This window comes from Anopheles darlingi, chromosome 3 (genome assembly GCF_943734745.1).
Source record: "Anopheles darlingi chromosome 3, idAnoDarlMG_H_01, whole genome shotgun sequence".
NCBI lineage: Eukaryota > Metazoa > Arthropoda > Insecta > Diptera > Culicidae > Anopheles > Anopheles darlingi.
In genome coordinates, this window is record NC_064875.1 from 14,361,183 (window position 1) to 14,384,204 (window position 23,022).

Sequence of the window (23,022 nt, forward strand, 5' to 3'; positions counted from 1 at the left end):
AGCAATTTTGGTCTCCATTCTTTAATCACAAGCGCATCATTTGCGACCGCCACGATGGTTTTATCAAAAAATGAACATAAGCAGATGAAAAACTATTAGTTTGTGAAGCACTTCGAGGGGGTAAAGCTCTATTATTTTTCTTCTCTGAGATAGATAATTCAACATGAAGTAATGTTTCTTATCCTTAGTAATTGTACGTTTCGTAGCGTGTTACCTAACTGCAGTGTGCACAACATTGACGATGAGCACTGTATAGATTAAACCCTGTATAAATCCCTTTCTGCCCCTTGAAGCAACGCACTGCTCCACATTGCACTCATTAGACTGCCACTAACAACAGCCCACCATGGCATCGGTCGCTCCCGGTTACATCGATATCGGCAAACGCTGCATTGTTAATGATCGGGACACTTGAACTACTGCTGACTGCTGAAGTGACTTCGATTGAAATGCTGCCTCGTATTTAATCCGAGCTCCAAGTCATATCAAACCATCACCAGCACGACCAACACCAGCACTTGACTGTTAATTGTTCCCGGGTCGTCTCGTATCGACTCTGCCCTGTCTCGATTGTATTGCGCCATGATGGTGTATCGTCCTGTTCGCAGGATATCGATAGAAATCAACAATCATCTACTAATGTATGATTAAGCATTCTACCGGTACCGCTGTGTGTGTGTCCGGCTCAAAGACTAACAGCAAAGACATGTACGAGCGACGTTCCGGAGGCCGCGCGCTCCGGAACAATGTTGCCAGACAAACATGCACCGCCCAGCCTCATAAATAGAGCAGTAGCAGCAGCAGCAGCATGTCGGAGCACGGAGTAGGAAGCGCAAAGTCATGCTATCTCCTCACCGTACATGGGTATGTGTGTGTTGTGATGTTTAAAAATGTATCAGATTCAATTACTATTCATCGTCCAAGTTGCTTTTACGATCTGCAACCCATTTCATCTGCCCCTCTTACCAATCACCAGTTTCCGGACTTTCGTTTCCACCTTGTTCCAAGCCAAGAAGTACCAGCGCAGCGCAGCGCATGAGTGTTTTGTCATTTGGGACCAACCATCCACGATGCTGTGCAGTCCGAGAAGCATTACAGGCGGGAAGGAGGAGCGAGGGAACAAAACATAAAAAGGGTCCTACATCCAGGCTCTGCTCGCTATCGATGCTGCTTGCTTGCTTGCTGGCTGCTGCTCTTTGCTGTTGCTGTGTTTGTGCTTCTTAACCAGCGAAGCAGCGAAAGTAACAGCAGCAGCAACAGCATCTTCACGAAGGAAGGAAGGAAGGTTGAAGCCAGGTGCTCACGCGAGTGTGTCGGTGTACGTGTCGGTCGGTTGGAATGGCCGCGATACCGAGCGCGTCTCACCCGCGAGACGCGTTCTACCGTAAAGGGGGACGGGGGACGGGATGAAAGAAATTATTCATTTCGAACCGATGTTTGCGAACGTTCCCCGACAACCAACACGACACGGCACGGCACGACACGTTTGGGGCCCCTTCATTCTGGTGCTGGTGGTCGCGACGCGATTGCGGCATGCATGTGGCAAGTCACTCTTGCCCTGGTGCTCGGGCGCTCCCCTCGTTCTAGCCGAGGTCTCGGCCTACACGGCATCGTAAAGTAGCTCGAGGCAACCGGCAGGTACCAACGATACACTCGTTGCTGCCGCTGCTGCTGCTGCTGCTGCTCGAGTGCCTTCGAGCTAGACATTCCCATTCCCGGTGACTCTTATTCTAGCACATGACACAGCACGGAACAGCACCATCGGCCGTTACGAGGCATCTTCTTCTCGCCGGTCGCCGGTTGCCGGTTGCTGCTGGAGCTGAAGAAAATAAAAACTGAATCCTTGGAACGAAAACACTCGACGGCAGGGGGAGGGTTGCAACTATAATAACAACAGCAACCGGCACCGTACATTACTCGTTGGCATTGCGCTGGCGCCCGGCTAAGAAATTGATTTCCCGTTCCGTTTAGCCCGGCACCGGATGCTCCGGCTCGGCTCCTTCGGACTCCTGGATCATCCCGGTCCGGCCCTGCCGCCAAACCCAACGGACACGACAAGTTGTGTTGCCAACAATCGTACAATTGATACTCACTTCCTCTCTCTCTCTTTCTTTCTCTTTCTGTTTCTCTCCATCTCTCTATTCACTTATATATTGCTACCTCACTCTCTATCGCTTCCGGCAACTTCGGCTGTGGAGGGTTTGCGGACGATGGAGCGACGATGGTGGATTGGATTTGCTGGGAAGGTGGAACTGTAAGGTTGGAACTGAGACAGATGTGATTTGCAAATGTGATTTCCTCGACCTACGCTTGTGCGCTTCATTGTAACGGCTTTCGTCATTGGTATGGGATAGGGAGGAGTTTTCGCTGATGGATAGAAGAAATCAACCGTACCCGCTTTGGTGTGGTACAGGTGAATAGGTGGTATTGATAGAGCGCCAAGTGAGTGTGTGTGTGTGTTCCCACGAAACGAAACTTTGGGAGTTTGATGCCTTTTTTTTCTTGGTCAGTGATAAGTGCTGTCATCGATTACCAAGAGACTTGTAATTTAGTAAGTTCCTTAGATAGGAAGCATTCAGTCTCTGGATGTATTCTGCTTAAAGTTATCAGGTGCTATTTAAACGTGTATTAAGAGAGTTTCATTTAAATTCTTATTTCTACTTACCATAAATCGTTCCAATTATGTATTGTCTATTATCTATGATTTAATAGTTGGTTAAAATTCTTCGGTTTTATTCAAATTATCTTGATATCATCATATAACCATCTAAAATTTGAACTAAACACCACCCTAAATAACTAAAAACCTAACAATTCTTCTCATATTTCATTGAGAAACCTACGGCTAGTCCTCCCTGATATGTTTGAAAACAAATCTTTACTTGAGCATAGTTCAGTCGTTCATCAGTCAGCATAGATCAGTTTTGTGTATAGATCTCAGTCTGATCAGTCGCTTATTTTATCATTTATAGTTTTAATTATGTTTAGGATTTTACAATACTGTTGAAAATTGGTTTGTACGGATTTCTCGAGAGCTATTTTGGTTCGAAATTTTGGCTCATGATGGCTTTTACCATTTTGAACACTCTATCTCGATGTTTTGATTTTGTTTTTGCGAACAGCCTACTTATATTTGCAGTTCTATTTATAAAGAGCAACCTACAATTATCAAATGTTTTTCAAAATGATTTTATAGGCCCTTGCCATCATTAATTAAACATACAACATGATCTATTTACTAAGCGACGCTAACTTTTAAAGCATCTTTATACTAAGGAATTCGATAGAAAAAACACTATTGCTAGACACAGTAACCCTTCATTTGCAGCGTTACATATCCGTTTCGTGTGATCAATAACGGTCCCTGACATTTCGACAATTTTACCAATAAAATTGATTGGAATTTTCACACTCTATAGCACATTAGAATAAAAACGAAATACTTAAACAACTCTAAAGATACCTTTTAAGATGTTCGTACACGATACCTAGCCCAAAATCAATAGCTTGCTCCTCGTGAAATAGCTCAATTCTGCTTCGGCAAACATCAAAGTTCCACCGTTGACATGATCCGATCCCTTTCGATAACGAGTTAGCGTCGATAACCTCCGCGCTGCGCAAAACTCGATTTTACAGCTTTTATTTACGAGACGCTTGCACGGACGACGGATCCATCGACCATTTTATGTTTCTCCCTCCTTCCCAAATGGTAGTTACCATTCAGCAACACCACCTTTTAGAGGGGGTTTTACGCCTGTTTGGGGGTGAGGTGGTTGATGTCACCCAAACACCATTGGGACTTGGTAAAGTCCTTTGGATTCTAAAATGACTCCGAAGTGTGTCTGCAGGACATGTGTTGTAGCCGTGCGCAGCGCGTGTGTGTGTGTGTTCGGTGTATGTGAACCAAACAACAACCGGAACCAACGGTCGAGTACCGCTTTTGCCGGGAACGTGCTCACGGGCGGGGCTGACCAAAAAACCACGACCAAACATTATGCACCGTCACGGGCATGGATTTGCTCGCGGTGTGTTGCCTTTCGTGCGCTTTTCCCTGGCGTGCAAATCTCGGTGCCCCGACCCTTCGGGGAGTGGATGAAGCGTTCCATCGGGTTGAAAAAAAAAAGAAAGAATAAAAAGGCGGACACTCACAACCCTCCGATCCACCTCCCAGGAACGCCCATTATGAGCGATGAGTTGCCCATTTGCCAACTGCCGTTTTGTGATTCCTTCCCCCCCACCCCTCCATTTTAGGGGGCACCCTTTTCGTGGTCGATTGCAGTCCGGCTTCAAACATAAATCGTGACAATCCCGCCACGGAGGTGGCGTGTGTGAGGGATGTACCGTGACTTGCCAGCCGCACGTTAGCCACAGCCAGAGGCCTTTTCGGCTTCTTCGCGCGTTAAAATGGGAAGTTTTGCTGGCACCCACCGACCGGCCGGAAAACTTATGACCTGCCGGTTGCAGTAACGATCTCGAATGCCTCCCCTCCAAAAGAAAAAAAAAGAAATGAATCCTAAGAGATGATCGTGTAAATCAAACCGAACTGGTCGCTGTCCGTGGTCCGTCTGGTTTCTCCTCGCGAAAAGAAGAAGAAGAAGAGGCAGCAGCGAGCCGCTAGTCGACGGGAAAATTGAAAGCCGTGCTGTGTGTCATCCGTCCCTTTGGCCCTCCACGAACGATCCTCGGTGCCGGCCGGGACCATTAATAATTTCCACCTTCTTGACCTTTAGCAGCGCGCGCACGGACCCGTCCCTCCTCTCAGTGCCTTTGAATAATAATAGCTGGCAAGCTGGCTGGCTGATCTGGCACTTTGCCACGTGATCGATAAAATCGGCGCGACCACCAAGCGCTCCCGGGTGCTCTGGAAGTGCCATTTAGCCGTGCTTTGAAGTAGAACAAAGTTCCTTCTTCAGTCGCTTCCCATCCTCTGTCCTCGGTTTGCTTCTTTTCGCTTTTTTCCGTCTTATACTGAAAAGGATGGTAGAGGAAATGAATGACCGTAGAGCATATTTTTTTTCGCTCTCCTTCTCTCTGTGCACTTTCTTTCACTTGAAGAACTACCGGAACTGTGCGATTCATTGGCATTACTGCCTGCGTTGCTCATCTCATTATCGGCAGAAGAGATCGTGCTCGAGGAAAAAAGAATGAAAGAAAAAAATTGAGAACGTAAAGCAGCACAGTTCTAGGCACTAGAAAAAAAAAACACAAGACTCCAATCATGAGCTGGAGAGGGGAGGAATTAAAGAAATTTATGCACTTTTATCTGCCAAAAAAAGGGGTGCGCAATTTCCCTGCGATTTCCTGGGGAACAAAAAAAATCTGGCGTTTTTTTCTCCCGTTTTGTCCTTACCTTTTATCTTCCAGCATCTTCTGGTAATGAACGATCAACAGTGGCAGGCACCGTGGTAGCTAGGTGAATAGAAAAGAGAGGGAGGAAAAAAGAAATTGCATCGCATCCCCCACCCTCGGTGGGAGGCGACGCGACAATTTAGTGACCGAGCAAAGTTTCCGTTTTTTTCATTTGCTTCGAAAGTGGTGGTGGTAAAGGAGCAAAATGAAGGAAAAACGCAAAGCATTGCGACGGAGGCGTTGGAGCAAAAGCAAAAAAAAAATGGAATCAGAAACTTAAATCCAGCAGCAACAGCAGTTGAGTGTGCAAAGTGCGAGAGAAAAAGAAAACGGTAAAACACTCTCGAACAACGACCTGGTGCCAAACGAGCTCCTATTGTTTCGATTGCCACTCGTCAGCCTGCTTCAGCATTCCATTTCAGACCGGAATCAGACGGTCCAACGGTCCACTATCCGATGAATCGAACCATTCATCAAAGATCACGCCAGACAGGACTGAAGGAAAGCGGTGCTTATGTGCTACAGAATAGAGCAATGGCGATTGGTTCTGCCATTTGGTTCCCGGTTTCTTTCGCTTTCGTTTCGCTTCGTACTCTCTTACTCCCCGGGGGGTGACTAGCTGGTTGTCTGTCCTTTGAAGAAGTTGGGCGCGAAGGAGAAGAAACAAAACCTTCACCCCTCGGTGGTCTGGTTGGGTGAAAGTTTCCTCTTTCTTGGCGAGTTTCATTCAATTACGCCGCCGGCTAAATAGTTGATGGCGTGGTGGAGAGAGAAAACAGAACAAGCGGCGTACAGCACCGCGGCCGGGCAGCCATGACCATGGGAAAGGCATAATAGAAAAGGCATCAAATTGAAGGAACGAGTCGGATGCAGCGCTGGCCGCGCCTTCCATTCGCTTCGCAATGAAGCGAATCTGTTAATTAATATTGAACAGCTCACTTTTCGGAGCAAAGGAGCCTACTCCGATAGTTTCCTTTTCTCGAAAGTCCTTTGATGCTTCTCGGTTCAAGGAGCGGAACGACGAACGACGAAGTGAGCCTCGGTTGTAGCAAGTAGTGTGCCGATGCCGGCGCTCGACTGCGGTTGCACCCTTTTTGCGTTTGCTTAGAAATTCAGAAAGTGCAGCCAAATGGAAGAAAACAGTAGAAACGATCGTCGAAAAACTAAATTGAATTTCGGACCTCCCATCCTCCACTTAGGAGAGGTGGCAGAGTGGGCCGGTGCTGAAATTGATTTTATTTGAATTTTATTTGTCTTATAATGCGACGTCTTGCAGCGCACGGAGCGTTTAACGAGCTCATTTCGTTTTCGAATTAATTTTTATTCGCCCTTTTCCATTCACCTCACTCTCATATGAGGGTCCGGGATATTGTTTTCTAGGGGAAGATCGAAAAATGGGGCTCACATACACTGACCGGCTGCTGCAGCTGCAGCGAGTGGTTCAAGCGTTCTTCGTGATGTTATTCACTAATCTCCTTTTGTGCTTGTTATCACATAAACTAGAGATGTTTTCGATGCATTGGAATATGTTGTATGGATTTGCTCTGTATTGGACGGAAACAAGAACCTATTTATTCGGTCAGTCGTTCATTTTTGTGTTATAAATCAAGTAGCAAACGAATTCTTCCTCTCACCCTTTAAACATAAAACCTGTCTGCCATACAATATAGGCAATTATTATTTGCTCATTATTTCTGGTCACCATTGCATATCCCATCAGTGTTTAACAGTTTTTGAAGCCACAATCCTTCATTTTAACCCCTTAATTAATGCAATTTGCTTGCATCATTTAGTCATCTGTGGGATTGTTTTACAACGGTTAATGTTTTGCAAATTGAAGATTTTTAATGTTGATATTATGTTCTCAAGAGTTGTTTTGCTCTTCTTACTTCCGTTAGTTATTATCGTTCCAAAATGCCTTCTTAGAATCAGACGCTACAATCGTAATGATCATGATTGAAGGCACTTGCGTGCACTTATGAGAGTCATAATAGAGGATGAATAAAATTTAGATTTGGCTATGTGCATTACCTTTCAAATCTCATTATTATCAGAAAACTACAGGATTCAACCTTGTAAACGCTTATTCGAATAAAAAAATTTATAATGCCCTATACCATTATACTCATTCTCTACCTTATAGAAATGCATTATGAATTCCTCTTAGTGCAAAACCTCCCAGCCCAAAGATCTTCTGCAACGCTGCTGATTGAATTTGTGTTGGTTTTTCATTTGCAGCTCCATCAAGCTCAAGTTATGCTCGTTGAGGTGCACCATTCCGAACGGACCGGCCCATCGCTCCATCACCTCTTATCGAATCACGTTCACGCGAATCATACATCCATATCCATAATCCCCATAACCTCTCCATAACCCAAAACAGAACTGCATGCAGTCCCCCAAAGACAGAGAAAAGTTTGATGACCGCCCAAAAACCCGTGAACACCGGACCATCCATCATTTTCATCGAAATGACAGACCATCCCGCAGATCGCACCGCACTCCGGAGAGCTTTATCTGGTTTTGCGTAAATGCCCGTCCGTTATCCTTTTCACGCTTCACGCGCCTCCCAACCCAACGGCCCGGAACGGTTTGCCAACGGGTGGGGCCTCAAAAATTATGATAAATGCACTGCTGCAGGTTGCCTGTCATTCATTAAGGGCTTTGAATTGTAAATAATGAGCACGGGCACCGGCTAAAGCGTTTGCGGTGCACCCAAAAGCGTATTTGCAATCGCCCCTTGGGGCCGAGGGGGGAGGGGGAATGCAGAGTTTGGTGTGACTTCATTTAAGCCACTCGTGCTCTCTCTCTATCTATCTCTCTCTCTGTCTCGGATAGTGCCAACGATTTGTTTGAGGCTCGACAGTTCATTTTGTGTGCCGCAACGAGGACGACTTTTTACTTTCAATCAGCACTAATCACTGCATACCAACAAATGAATCATTTTCACAGCGGTAAACCCCTCTCGACGGTAAATCCCCTCCACGGGATCGCCTTTCCGTGTGGCTTTGGTAAGCCTGGAACTGGACTGGAATGTGACCGAGGTGCCATCGTACCTTATGTGCCGTTTGCCATATTTTACCGACATTCCGTGGCGGTCCGCACACTCACACATACACACACACTCTTTTAGACTTTAGAGTTTTACGAAATGGAGAAGGTGAGGCATTAGTTTTCGTCTGCTCAGTGTCGTCTAGTTGGTACCAACGGTCCTCTTTTGTTTGGTGAAACCGAATTTTCCAAAACGATTTTGTCCAAAAGATGAAGATTCTGCTCGGTCGACCATCGCAATTTCATGGAACAGCACGGGAAAGTTGGTACCTTGGGCCCCGATAGGTCCGGTTGTTGATGGGCCACGCAGACCGATGCATGTGAATGGGGACGACAACCTGCCGGTGTAGTCGTTTGGTGTTACCGACGCCAACGGACCACCCCTCAGGAGATTTATGTTTGGGGCTTTTTGGTATGGCTGGACAGGTACTGGCATGAACGGGGTGTGAGGTTGTTGGAGCAGAAAGCTAGTGTCCAATGCACTGGATGCAATGATTTTCGAAATTGAATCATTTAACGCAATAAATTTATAGAGCAAAGCATTAGCATTTTAATGCTTTTAATGAGGCATGAGTGTGCGTGTGCTCTTTTTCAAAGCAATTTAGATCAAGAATGTTTCATTTGGTTGATTGTTTGGAGCATTGCCGACTCCGGACTTTAAAGCTGACGAAAACACGTTCAATATTAACAACGGCTAATCACCAGAGTGATATAAATAAATTATCAGATTGATTTTGATCGAAATATTGAAGATTGGAATAAATTACCAGATTCAAGAGAAGTTTCCAAAATCGAGGAAAAGTAATATTTTTCTATGTATTTTTTATTGCTTGGTAAAACTGTCATGATGCCATCATGCCAAATTATTCGATCAATCGGAGCAAAATTGACAAAGATATTGGTTTAAGAAATACTTACCCCGAAATAGATTTCGCAAAACCTACGATTTTGAATTCGGTGCCCATTGTAGCATAAAAACTATTGTACCGAACGATTTAAACATTTGAGCACTTAGCCTGTACATTGATTGCCACGTAGCTCCGTCGAGTTTTCATAAAAACATAAGTTTCTTATGGCAAAATCTTAAAAAGCATCGATTTTTCCATTTCAAAAATCAAACAATAATCGAAAAAAATGAAAATTCCACAAAAACTCGACGGAACTAGCTGGCTTAGCTTACAATCTGACAAAAAAAATTGCTTTATTTATGAGACTTACGAAAAAATAAAAAAAGCTGGAGAAGTTCCTAGAAAAAATATTCAAAAGCGAGCATTTTTTAGCCCGAATTTATCCTAGTAACAATACTATCGGGCTCCTTCGATTAACCTATGAAAATAAACCGTTTTTATTTTCTCAAATGAAAACATAAGAACCTTCATTCTTTATTTAATTCGTAGCGTGCAATTTCCTAATCATAAGTTAAATTAGTCAGCATAATAGCGCTTATCAAACGCAACATAACTCCTGCAAAGCAGCTGGCTGCAGGATAATCGCGTCGCTCGGAAGGCTCTCCCCCTGTGCTTACTGTTTCGAACAAGAGTAACGCTGATCATCGTACCTGACGCGACATACTGCACGCTGGAGTTGCACCGACCGACGTTGCGAGCGACCATCATGGCGATGAGCCGGAAACCGGAAACTGGTGCCGCGACGTGATAAAATGGCGAAAGCATATTTGTACCTTTTCTTGTGTTTCACCACCACTCGCGACGAGCCCCATTTCCTTTTGTCTTTTTTGGCTTCTGTCGCTATCCTCGCTCTCACCTTAAACCATATGCCAACCCGTCTACCCGGAATCCGGAGTATCATAGTACTCCGTGGTGGTGATGGTGGCGACGAAAAGATGTCCAGTATTTACTTGACCTAACCTCGCACGTTGCACGGTGGGGGGGGGGGGGGCGCGTCCAAGGGGGTGAAGTTTATGGGAATGGCTAGACACCCTCCCCTCTTCTCCTACCCCATCCACCGCTCGAACGCTCGTTAACGGCAGCCGAACCGAAGAAAGAGAAGAACGCCGCCGGTGGGAAACGAGGCGAAGATCTACTGCCATCGCCCGGTTGCATTCTGCACTCTCGGCGCCATTTCGAACCCTCTCCTAGGACTCTGAGAGTCTGAGGTGAAGCTGAAGGTTCCTCGTACTTCCTTCCACCCTTTCCACCCCGTCCAGCGATGGTCTTTTGGGACCCTTCCACAGGTTCCCGGTCGGCAGTGATTTCGGTATGTTGGCCTGCCGGGATTTATTTGACCTTTGGTAGCGACCAAGGGGTGCTACGTGCACACGTGCACACTCCGTGGTTCGATGTGTTTTGGGAGAAGATTTATGTCCCGGACCGGCCGGATTGCATCCGATGGAGAGTCGGTCTGGTGGTGCTTTCTGCCATGCTGGCTGCCGACTGCCGACTGCCGACTGCCCAGACCACACGAAGGAAGCAGCAGCTTCCAGCATACTGCTCCATAGACACGTCACGGCACGTATTAGCTGCTTGCAGAGCAGAAGCGCGCGGTGTTTCCTTTCAGCCATTTTCTTTCTCCTCCTCCTTCTTCTCTTTCTCTTCTTGTTCGCTCGCTTCGCTTGACGACAGTTACTGGCGAATGGCGCGGTAAATGGTGGCATCGACCCCCCTCACCCACCATGGGGATTAAATGGAAACGATGAACCTGTCGTGGCTGGATGCTGATGCTGCTGCTGTTGCAAATACAACCGGGAATGCAAAATCGTGAAACAATAACACATTGATCTCGCGTCCGTGTATGAATGGAGCCTGGGAATCGGCTGAATAAAAGGATTGCCACCATTTTTATGCACTTTTTTTAGGTTGCTTCGATTTTCGTTCACTAGAAAAACCATTCCCGTTGGTTTTAGTTCCAATCGTGCGAAAGGCGTTGTAGCGATTGTGATTTATCTGATCTTTTGGAGACATTCGTTATACTAGTGCCAATTCGTGCTGTACTGTGCTATGCCAATGGTACTGCTGCGAGTGAGGCAAGAGCGGAAATGGATTTTTATGTTGAATGAATTATTAGTTTTGTTTTCTTTTTTTAAAGTTAGTAATTGATACACCGTGATGTGCGTAATAATTATTTTTTGGTAAGTCTCATTGTATTCAGCATTATTATGGTGGTCGTGTGGGCAAATTTGAATATGTTGGTATCGCAGCACAATTAACAACTTTGGTTCAAAAGCATGAAATGCTCTCATCAACAGTCATCAATTCTTCAACCAACAGTTATTTAATGTAGAGATTACAGTTTTGGTCTAGTAATCATTGAAAATCCAATAGCTTTTGCCATTTTTTGTTTAGATTTATGTTTCATCGCCCGAACAACTAAATAGGTTACCACACATTTTGATTTATTTGGGCAAACTGCGAATAGTAGCATATTGAAAAGGTCAGGTGTTCAGAACATGGAAATCATCCCAAATTTACCGTCCTGGCGCAGTACAGCGAATACACTAGCTCAAGCTGCGGAATGGATTTAATTTAAAGACACATTTAAACAAGTTTCGCCATTTGAAAATGTATCCTTAACCGATGGTATCATACGTTCTAATCTTTCATTGCCTGGAATGAAACGAAACGATACACGACCGGCAATTTGCAATGCATAACTCTCCTGATGCGAACCACAATCCCATTACATTACAAGCGAATCAAATTTTGGATTTGGAACATTGAAAAGTCAGGTTTTCAATCAACAACGATTGGACTTTTATTGCTGCATTCACAACTTACCTTAATTGCTCCATGCTCCCAACCGCGCAGAGCACAGTGTGAGTCCGGAACACAACATGATACGAACACTTCTCCTATGCTCGTGTGTGTATGTTTGCACCGGTGTGGTTAGTTTGTTTTACAAACATCCTTTAAACAGTCGCTTCACAAAACCATCAGTTACAAGTGTTATTGCCAGAGGTTGCGAAGTAACAGTACCGCTAGAGGAGCATCAAATGAAAACAGCAAAAAGTGATGCATTCGACCTTATGCTGCCCTCGGCGGGAAGCTTCATCCTTTGTTTGCATCTGGCTTTGCTCGAAAGCTGAATCCCGGCACCACTATCCATATGTCTAGGCAATCGAATGAGGAATTTGATTAGAAAAGCTTGACCGGGAAATTGTGTGTGTGTGTTTTTCTCAGGAAGCAATAGCGCTCAGGAATGCCCATGATGCCACTCTTCATTAAACTTCGACCACAATCCACTCTTCGGTGCTCCACACCAGACGACAGAGGAATTGTAATATTGTGAGATCGGTACATTCCGAGAACCGGAAACGGACCGCTATCACGATCAGCCCTAAACTAAACAAAAGAAACAAAGGGCCAACGATAGTATCAACGACAGTTTGTGCACCTTTTTCGTTCCAACAAGCAAATGTCGTCGTCAGCTTGAGAAGCAGCTTTCGTGTCCGTTAGGAACGAATTAAAAATTATTAAAATTCGCTCCGCTTTGCAACCATGGCGACGGACATCGAGCAGCAACTCGTTGTGCCCGGTGAGTGCGAAGTGTGTGTCTTAGTATGCCAGGTCCGTGAACATACAACATAAGCGATGTAGCAGGAACGAGCGAACGAGGGAACCAACATCGTGTGCTCTATCGCTTTCATCTTTCGTCGGCAGCTCGGAAGCTGGAATCAGGATCTTGGTTTGCCATATTGTAGTTCCGTCGCGTAGTACCAACCACTCCTTCAGTCCCCCTTTTTTACCAACCCCTTGCTGGTGGTCTGTTTCGCTTGCTTCGGTTGTTTCTCGGTTCTGCCTTTTTTTTTTACTTTAGTTTTAACAAACCCCAGAACAGACACACATACACACCGGATCCGGTGTTGGTGGCCGTTGTCAGTGTCGTTTGAAGGAAAACTCTTCCTCCCAGACACACGGACACTGTCCCGGACTGTTGGGACAGTTGTTTTTAGATTGTTTCATAACTGTTTTCGGGGATGGGGAGGGGGTAGGTTTGTTTTTGGTGTCGAACACATCATCGGGTGCTAGCCGGCACAGGATGCGACTGGACGGGATGGCCCGGGTGCTGATTGCTGCAGAGGGAGGTCCTCCTCGGGGGGTTCCGGTTCTTCCGTTTCCGGTCTGTGGTGCACAGTTGGTGCTCCGTTGCTGCTGCTGCTGCTGCTGCTGCTGCCACTAGTTGGTGATTCACTTTCTTATCAACATTTTCACAGAGTGTACGCGCATGTGTGTGTGTGTTGGTCCAGTTGGTTTATTTAAACTTTTCATCCCCTGGAAAACACACCCCCATCCGCCCCTTGTCGAAACTCGGTGGCCTAATTTATCGCCATTTGAGTGAAAGTCACGTACCGCAAGCTCATTATTATCCTTCAAATATCCTTTTCGTTCGTCCACGCTTGGTGTAGCCTCGGGTTTTGTGTCACGGGGCACGTCACGGGCACAGGATCTTGCGACTGTCGGACGCAGCTCCTCGATCGTGTTATCGGGCAACCGGTTGCAACCGGTAGAGCAATGATTGAGTTATGGGTTTGTTTTATTTTTCTCTCGCCCCCTTTTTCACTCTCCGGCAATGTCCGGCACACCGTAATGAACGACGACGGTTCCTGGTTCGATGCTGAAACGCAAAACTTTATCTGAAATATTGAAGCTGCTGGTGGTGCAGGGAAGACCGTAGAATGTCCCCCTTATCAATGGTTTAAAGTCCATTCGTCTCGTTTTGCTGTATTTTTTTTTCAAATATATGCGCCTGACACGCGGTCCTCGATATCGACATTATCGGCAGCAACTGAACGTAACATGCGAACAAAAAAAAATCGAAAAACCAACATAAACCATCGAGCGCATAAAAGAGATCGCGGACGGTGCAAAGGGAACAAGGGAATCTGCCATCCCCATCCTCGCCATCCTCTCGGGTATTGTAAATGGCTACAAAGAAGCGCACCGACAATTGCACTGTCTGTCTGTGTGTGTGTGCAACGCGCTTTTCCACGGAAAGCGGATAATTTGCCTTCATTTTCTCCACACTTTCCCGTCCCTCTCTGCTTTCCTCTTTCCATTTTCCACCTCCCCTGGCTCTGGGCAAAATCCCATTCATCACAATTTTTAATGATATCCAGGGAAATGAGCGCGGCGAGGAAAATGGATTGCCTTCGGTGCCCTTCGGTGCGCAATCGAGTCCCCGACGATTGACAATTTGAACTCCGGACGAAGCCCATTATCGCGCCCAATACTCACCGACACACACACACACACACACACACACACACACACACACACACACACCCACAGGGGGTGGGAGGACAGTATGCCACCCGCCTGGCGTGCGCGCGCGCTTCGCTGAATTATTAACCTCGTAATGGGATTGCTGTACGCTGCATGACAATTGCACTCCGATGATGCACCACCGATGAAGCACAGGTGAACCCGCGAACGTCAGATATTTTGTCCCTTCCATTCTGCCTATTTTTTTTTTGTGTCAAACACTCACAGAAGTGGAATATGATGGACAGTTCTGGGGGGTTTTGGGGGTGATGGAAAACCCCCCATGGGTGGACGTTGCACAAATTAAATTCCGCACAACGACCAACACCCGGAGCTCGGGACCGGAAGTTAATCAACGAGTGGCCATTTCTGGTTCTCTTTTTTTTTTTGCATTTCGGAAAGGTGGAAGTTGCTGCATGCTGTCCATCCCCTCGTACGTCGCTTACTTACGGTTTTTCGTGTGCGTAATGCTGGAAACATTGAAATGAACTGCAAAGAGAACAAAAGCACACACACAAAAATTCCACCCGAAAGTGATGATGAATGCTGTGCTGCCAATGGTATTTATGTGTGTGAGTGACATTATCAATCAACAAGCATGTCATGACAACGGGTGGGGAACGAGTGAAGAGAGCGTTCTTTGTTTTTCAGAAATTTTATTCAAAAATGTTTTGCCTCATTATTGATCGCTTGATCGCGCGCACTAGCTGGTTTACACGGGTATTTGCCTGGGTTTTTGGTATGCTTTATGCTTCGTCACACTTTTTTTTTTGGTTTCTGTCTGTCTGCAAACGAATTCTTCTTTGATTTCGCTTCATTTACGTCTCATCTCCGGTGATTTCGGAAATTTCAAGTTTCGGAGCTGGCTGGCCAAGACCAAACTGCTCGAAGAAACCCTTTTCAAACACTGTGCACCACCGACACTGTTATTGTTACGAGATTGCGCTGCGCTCATTTCAACCCCCATCATCCATCGTTTTTTCCCCCTGGAGAAGGTGTACGATGGGCATTTGCAAGGGTTGAAAACCCCTTCCTTTGTCTTTTCATCGCTCGCTTGCTTGCTCTCTCTGTCGGTAATTGATTTGTGCGCCTTCCGGTCCCGTGTACCTATTCCAACCTGCAGTGTCTGCAAAAACCCTCTCACCACTACCATCTTTTACCCACTTTCTACCCCTGTTTTGGGGTGCCCTGTCTCTATTGTTTCGCCACCGTCGGCCCGGTTTGGGTTGCTTCTTTATGGCCGGTGCTTGTGCGATTGTTTTGCTAAATTCGTTATTCGTTCCTAGCCAAAAACCTAGTAGCCGATAGGTTGATGAAGGGTGTGTTCCGGGTGGGGGAGGGTGTTTGTGGGTGCTGAGAACAACGCACAAAACCAAAATGCGTTTTGATTCCGCTTTTAAACAAACCGTTACTGACAGGAATTTTGACCTTTTTTAGTGGACGTACTGGCGATGGGGGATGCGAGCGCATTACGAAATGCTGAGCATAATCGCATCCCTATTCATTCTGCTTTCCCTTGGCGTTGGGCCATTGTTATAACGCATTTCGTTAAACACTACGCTAGCAAACCGCACACGAGGCGAGCGCGCACCGGTTCCTATTATTTACAGTCCGTTTGGTACGTTTTGTTCCCGAGAGCGGAGGCTCTGGATCGGGCTGATCGATCGATGCTCGCGAGACCGGTGGCCCTGGAGCAAGTGTCCGAAGGAATGGTTGCGGTTGTGAGATGGAATTTCGTCCCGCGCGGGGTGGTGAACCATTTATACACACATGGTTTCATCCATTGTGGAACTCCCTCAAACCATTGCCTTCGCACATTGCCTTTAATGTAACCTTCCCGGAATGACCGGGTGCCGGTGTGCCGGATGATGTAGCCGGATTCACCCGGCCAAGCGAACACGTGCGCTTTTGTATGTTTTGAGCAAAGTTGGTTTTCAAAGCATTTTCCCCGCCCCGCGACGCTGTTTTCTTTCGCCTGGTCTCAATTAACGGTTGTTTACCCCGTAATCATCATCTTCATTTGTTCATTCGTTCGTTATCATCATCAACGTCATCACTACAGTCTTATAGGTTAGTATGTTACAGCGAACATTGCATCGATTGCGGGGTCCCTCCCTTCCCCCACTGCTTTTTCTCCGCGTGAGGGAAAAAAACGATTTACAATCTATCTGATCACTAGGCTTCTCACTCTTTTACTTCCTTGTGCGCTGCACACGCACACATACGCACACGCACACATACACACATGTATATACATTTACTGTTGCTGTTACCAAAACACAGACGACACGCAACGGCCCTTCAGTGTGTGTGAGTCAGTGTGTGTATTGTTTTGGTTTGGTTATTTCATTTCAAGCATTATAATGCGATTTATAGTTTTATGCTGCCCCGGACCGTCTTCTGGTTTCGGGTTTTCCCCGTTTTTTTTATCCATGGTTCCATTGCTTATTAGTGAGTGTCAGTGTGTGTCTGTGTGTATGTCGAGGTGTGCATTTCAGTTCCGCAATGCTACCTTCATGCTGCTAGCAGTTCTGCTTGAACGCTGTTTAATGGTTCTCGCTCGCTCTCTCTCTTTCTCTCTCTCTCTATTTCACCGTCCCTTCGCGCGAGAATTATAGTTTATCGAGCAAATTGGAGACGAGCAGCGGGGCGAGCGCTCCGTTCGAGTCCAACGAGTCCGGTGCAGTCGTCGTCCGGGGGCGCTGTTTGTGCGGTTTGTGGCGTGCTTTGGACCACTTTTTCGCTTTCACGCTTCCCGACGAAGAAGCTGGCGATGACGGCGACGAAGGAGAAGATGCCGATGACGAGGTGGTCGTTGGGGATGAGCCGCACGAGGAGGTCGCGGCCGGTGCCGCCAGTTTGCAGGCTTTCAGCGAGCTCGGCAGATGCTCGGATCGATTGCAGTGCGGTGTGCGCAAGATCCGTATACTGATCTCGGCCGGTGGTTCCGGTTCGCTGGAGGCCACTGGCCCGGTGCCTCCCTCGTAGTGACGTCCCAGTCGTGGTACGCTCTGTTTGGTGAAGAGAGAGAGAGAGAAAGACGCGAAGGAGAAGGAAAGCAGAAGGCAAAAAAGACGATGATTAGCGATGAGGATAACAGAAAACGAAATCAATCGTAATCGTCGTCGTTGTCGTTGTCGTCTAAATAACTAAAAAAAAATCGTGAAGCACCTGGCGCCTCCATCACGTTCACAAGGCACCAGGCGCCTCCATCGTACACCATCGACGCAGAAGCAGAAACAGAACAATAAAAACGTGTACTGAACGAAAGGAAAGGCAAGTGCGAGTGGCACGCCGACACATAAAAATCACGGCCAATCAGTGGCAAATCCATCACAAGAGTCACTTGTGTCGTTGCCTTGCCTCCTCCGCGAGAAATGCGAGAAGGACGCGGGGAACGCGAAATCACTTACGCAATCTTTTATGCTGGCGGCTTCGGTGTTGCGGCACGGTGCGGCTGCTGCCAATGCTGGTTCTGCTCCTGGTGCTGCTCCTCCTGATGCTCGTTGCCTTGGTCGGTCGGAGCTGTGGCTCCCTGCCACCGTCGTTCCTTCGCCCTTCGATGATGAGCTGCCGGGAATGCGGTCCGCACCATCACCACCACCACCACCACCACCACCACTGTCGTATATCATCGCCCGGTTACGGAGCTCATGCTTGATGCTCCAATCACGCAGATAGATATCGTTCTGTATCGGTATGCCACCGTTCGATAAGCGAACTATAAATTGCCATCTGGGAAAGAGGGAGATTTATAGACGGTGAACGACGACTGAGACGGGCGCGCGCGCGCCAACGAACGGCTGAAAGGACGAGACACTGAGGCACAAACACACACATACACACACGCGCGAGCATACAATAGAATGTGGTACAATAGGGGGGGAGGAAAACCGTTTGATGATGGAAGAGAAACCGTTGCCGTGGGGCGAGGCGAGAACGAGTGAACTGCTACTAACCCATACACACACACACACATACAAAGACTGCGGAATGAGAATTGTCTCGAACCACATCTCGACCCCGGAGCTTCGGGCTCGTAAATTCTGCTTCCTTTCGTTGTTGGTTCTCTTTTCTCCGACTCCTCCTACTTCTCTGTCATCTATTTTCCGGGTTTGCGAAAGCAAATCACGCCAGGCACGGGGAGCAAAAGCTCTGGTGGTTTGACTAGACGATGAACCGACCACCGCCGCGTAGTAGTAGTTTGTGCACTGGCTACAAAACCACTTTCCACTGGACCTGATCCTGGATCGGGATAGTGGATGAGAAATCTGCTCACACACACACGGAACCATGATCGACGAAGTGAGAATCTGACAGAAGACGAGAAGAGTCACGGAGTCCGCTTGAACCCCTTGTGGTCTTTCTCTTTCTCTCTCTAACACACACACACACACACACTGTGTCCCTTTCTACCGTTGCCATGGAGCAAGAATGTCATCTCACCATCTCGGCGGCGAAGGAAATGAATTATAAATTATTCCTCTCCTGCTGTTCCTCCTCATTTTGCATCCAAGCTATGAAGGCTCTGTGGCACCGTGGCTATGGGAGAGATGGCCTGGCGAGCGAGCTTTCAGGCCACCGTCCTTAGTTACTAGTTGCAATCGTCAACTGAGGTTGAGGTGCCGTGGTGCTCACCTTTTGCCTGAACGATGGCTGGATGGATTATTGCTTTATGAATCACACCAGCGCTCTCTCTCTCTTTCTCTCTCTCTTTCTCTTCTTTACGAACAAACGAACAGGTGAGCGGTTGGAAGAAGCCCTCCTCTGGCTACACAGTTTCAATTTAATACCAAAGTGCCATTACTTGACATGGCATGCCATGGCAACTGGCATACCAATGAAAGAGCTAAAGAGAAACAGAGAGAGAGAGAGGTCCAAGGTCGGGTCGGGTTGGGGGGTGGGAGGGGTGCCGACTCGTGACAATGTTACATTGATTGCGGACATTGCGGATTGCTACCAGTGGGAGGATAGATTTACAAATGCAATCGTGCAGCCGGTGAGATGGATTGGCATAATGTCGGATGACTTTGACTTCACTTCACTTGAGGGGCTTTCGAGCAAGAGTCAACCGTAAAGGATGGAAGGCTGAGGGATGTTGGCAATCCGGGAGGATTGGATCCGGGGTTATGATTTGATTCACTTGAGATTGCATTAAACAATTGCCTGGATAGCTGGATGATGCTCCTTCGGCCGGTAATGCAATCTACTTTGCCGTTGCATTAGCGTGGCAGTGGATTTGTTTGTCGGGGATTGGAAAGTCGTTTCGACCAACGGGACGTGCTGTGCAGTGCAGTGGTGGCTATGGTGAACGTGACTTCACTCTTTTAAGGCACTGTCTTTATAGGGTTTAAAGCTAAACATCGGTACCAAAGACATCATTACTATGAAACCACCAATAATAAAGTAAGTGGTGGGGCTTTGTTTGTGAAGAAACTGGTTATGAATTGTAGGTTGAAGAATTGATTGTAGAAGGGATCTTAGATTAAGGATTAATCATCTTAAGACGCACAAAATAACTGATAGAAAAAATATTTGGCTATTCTTGCAAGACGTTTCCTTTTAAACTGCTTCAACCAACCGTTCCTTAAAAAACCGATTACAGATTTCAATAATCCGGGCAATGAAATGCCATTCCGTTACTCTTTCAGGCGAAGTTTAATGGAATATTCGCTAAGACGGAATTGTTTTTTGTTAGAATTCTAATTAACGCACGTACGCTAGACGTCTTTATAGTACATCAACCAATAGAAGAAGGAATATATGTTAATATTCCTTATAATTATGTATGTTAAAAAAATTGAAAGAAGCATAGAGCGGTTCCTAAACACCTCGTTTACAAATTCGATTTCGATCGATTTCTGAGGCTTTTTAACATAATTTCAGATTATTGTGCGTTATAACACCTCGCATTTAAACATACGGCTCTCCCGTCATAATATATGTTAAAAAAAAACACCTCGCATTGCGTTATAACACCTCGTAATTGAGATGATCACTAGCCGTAGCCATAGAGAGTCGCTAAACACTATTCTTTGAAATAAAACTCAGGTTACATCCAACGCATACAATTAACTTTCAATCATGTTACAATCCAGCTGCATTTGCTTTCGTTGAGCTAACACAAAGGATATACTTGCACGAATAGAACTAGGCATCAAATACACATTAGTATGGATTACGCATTCGTTACCGAACGAAGTCTAATGTGTTACAATCCATATTTAGGAATAGAAATTTCTGGCCGTCAGGTAATGGAACGTCTAAACACAGGCTGACGAAGCACATTGTTTCGAGCAATGATTAGATTTAATTAATTATGTGCAGACCATCCAGCGTACAACCTCCACTGGCAAGTGTAATTTGAATCCTCGTAAGCAATCCGTTGGTCGAAAATTATTGGAAATCAAACACTCTCATCGCACACATTCCACAATGTCCCCCCAAAAATTGTGGCTCATTAACCAGAATGCAGAATGCGGCCCTCATCGTATCGTGCAATTGAATGGATTCATCAAATTAGTGAAAGGCAGATGTTTGCCGGAAAATTCAAATGAAAAGCAACCCCGACAGCCAGTCCCCGGTCCCGTGGCGCTGCTGCTGCTGGCGCTGAGCGAACTTTACGGCTGATTTATTTTCAAATCAATTTTACACGGCCCACCACCATTCGGCCGAGTCCGTCCGATGTTTTCCCGATGTTTGCCCGGGCTGATTGGCACCGAAACTTTTCACCGTCGATCACGCCGACAATTCGACGAATCGCGACGAAGGGTCCCGTCCATCGCTACCCCCCGCATCGCACGGTTTCCAACTCGAATAAATCAAACACACAGCCACAAAACGGGGCCGATCGAAACCTGGATCGATGGTGCGGTTCGATTGAAATGTTTCGATAAATCGTTCCGGACGATACGAAGCGCTTCTAATAGCGAACACCCATCATGATCGACAAATACAGATGTCATCGGCAACGTGCACCACCACCACCACCACCATTAACACCATCACATCAGCCCCGGGCCCCCGGGTCTGTGGTTGTAAAATTTGTTAAACAATCGAAATTATCATACTCCACTTAACCCGTCGGCCAAATGAGACCACCATACAAGGGAGGGTGCAGGGTCGCTCCCCCCCTACCACACAGCATTACACATAGCAGCCACTTTTCCTCCCCGGTTGAAACCGAACGGCAATTGTATAGCGGCCAGCAGCCAGCATTGATTAATGCCGGGCGGAATGCTCCGGAATGCGAAGGAAAATCGAAATGAAATTGTATCTCCACCGAACGAAGGGAAGAGGTGCTAGTTGCCTAAGCACGCTCAAGGGTCACACTCACTCACACATACACGCAAGGGGTGGGGGGAGGGGTTCGGTCTCACTTACCTCAGGACCATTTGGTGTAGGCGCGCCTGCTGGCCCATCCGGCGCAGGCACCGGCAGGCTCCAATCACGGATAATTGATGAGTTTCCATTATTCGGATCCCTTCCTGGTACTGTTTGATCGCCTCGAGCAGCATGTCTGCGTGAAAGGAAAAGGGGCGATGAAACACAGATAAGCATTAACGACGAGACGAACGTGATGGAATTGGTGTGCAAGAGCAAGAGAGAGAAAGAGAGAGAGAGAGAGAGAGAGAGAGAGAGAGAGAGAATGAGCGAAGCGAAGGGAAAGGAAAGGAAATAACAACAACAAGAAATGGAAGGGGGGGAAGGATAACAAAACCGGAAACGAGACGAGGCCTTTTGTGCGACAAAGATCTCGCTCTGTATCTGTGCGTGTGTGCGTTCGTGTGTAATGGCCATTGATCATGAAAGGAAGGCGGGAGGGGGTAGGGGGTGTGGGTGGTGAGATAAATAATTGACGCCACGTACTTTGCTCCATCAACCAGTCGCCATACTGTCGCCGCAGGTCGGCATTGTAGGGGCTTAGGTGAACGATCCGGGCCAGCAGCTGACCGGCCTGCCACCGGTTACCACCGTACAGCTTAACCAGCTCCAGATACGCGCCGACGAACAGCGGTTCAAGCTGGATGCACCGTTCCAGCATCCGGATTGCGTCACTCGTACGATTCGATTTCCTGTTCCCGCACAACGACGGTGATGATGATGATTACGACGTCGATGACGAATTTCATCCCCGGAAGGTAGAAAGATAGAGAAGAGGAGGGAAAGAGAAGAAGAAAAAAAAAACGAGAAACAAATGGTAGCGCGTGATTAGAGAGGCGTCCTTCCGTGAAGTGGTGGTGTTTCGCAATACTTCATTTTGTTTCCAGCTTTGCTCGAGGTTCGGGTACTCTGGTTCGAAAGCGTTTTTTCGAGTGTTTGATACACTAGCAGCAAAATTTTCGTTGCCACAACACAGCAAAAAGCGGGCTACTCATTTTGACAGTTCGAACGAAAGAAAAAG

The 23,022-nt window shown here is 46.8% G+C and overlaps 1 protein-coding gene across 1 annotated transcript in view; it reads right to left on the reverse strand.

The window, feature by feature from the left end:
* Window positions 1-15,540: 15,540 nt before the first annotated feature.
* Window positions 15,541-23,022, reverse strand: part of LOC125954062 (protein O-mannosyl-transferase TMTC1-like) — a 73,458-nt gene continuing 65,976 nt past the window's right edge. Inside the window, exons 9-12 of the mRNA XM_049684052.1 lie at window positions 22,488-22,693; window positions 22,002-22,137; window positions 18,032-18,353; window positions 15,541-17,629 (exon numbers count right to left, since the gene is read on the reverse strand). Coding sequence (XP_049540009.1) covers window positions 17,231-17,629; window positions 18,032-18,353; window positions 22,002-22,137; window positions 22,488-22,693 — 1,063 coding nt within the window. The 3' untranslated portion in view covers window positions 15,541-17,230. The remainder of the gene's footprint in view (window positions 17,630-18,031; window positions 18,354-22,001; window positions 22,138-22,487; window positions 22,694-23,022) is intronic.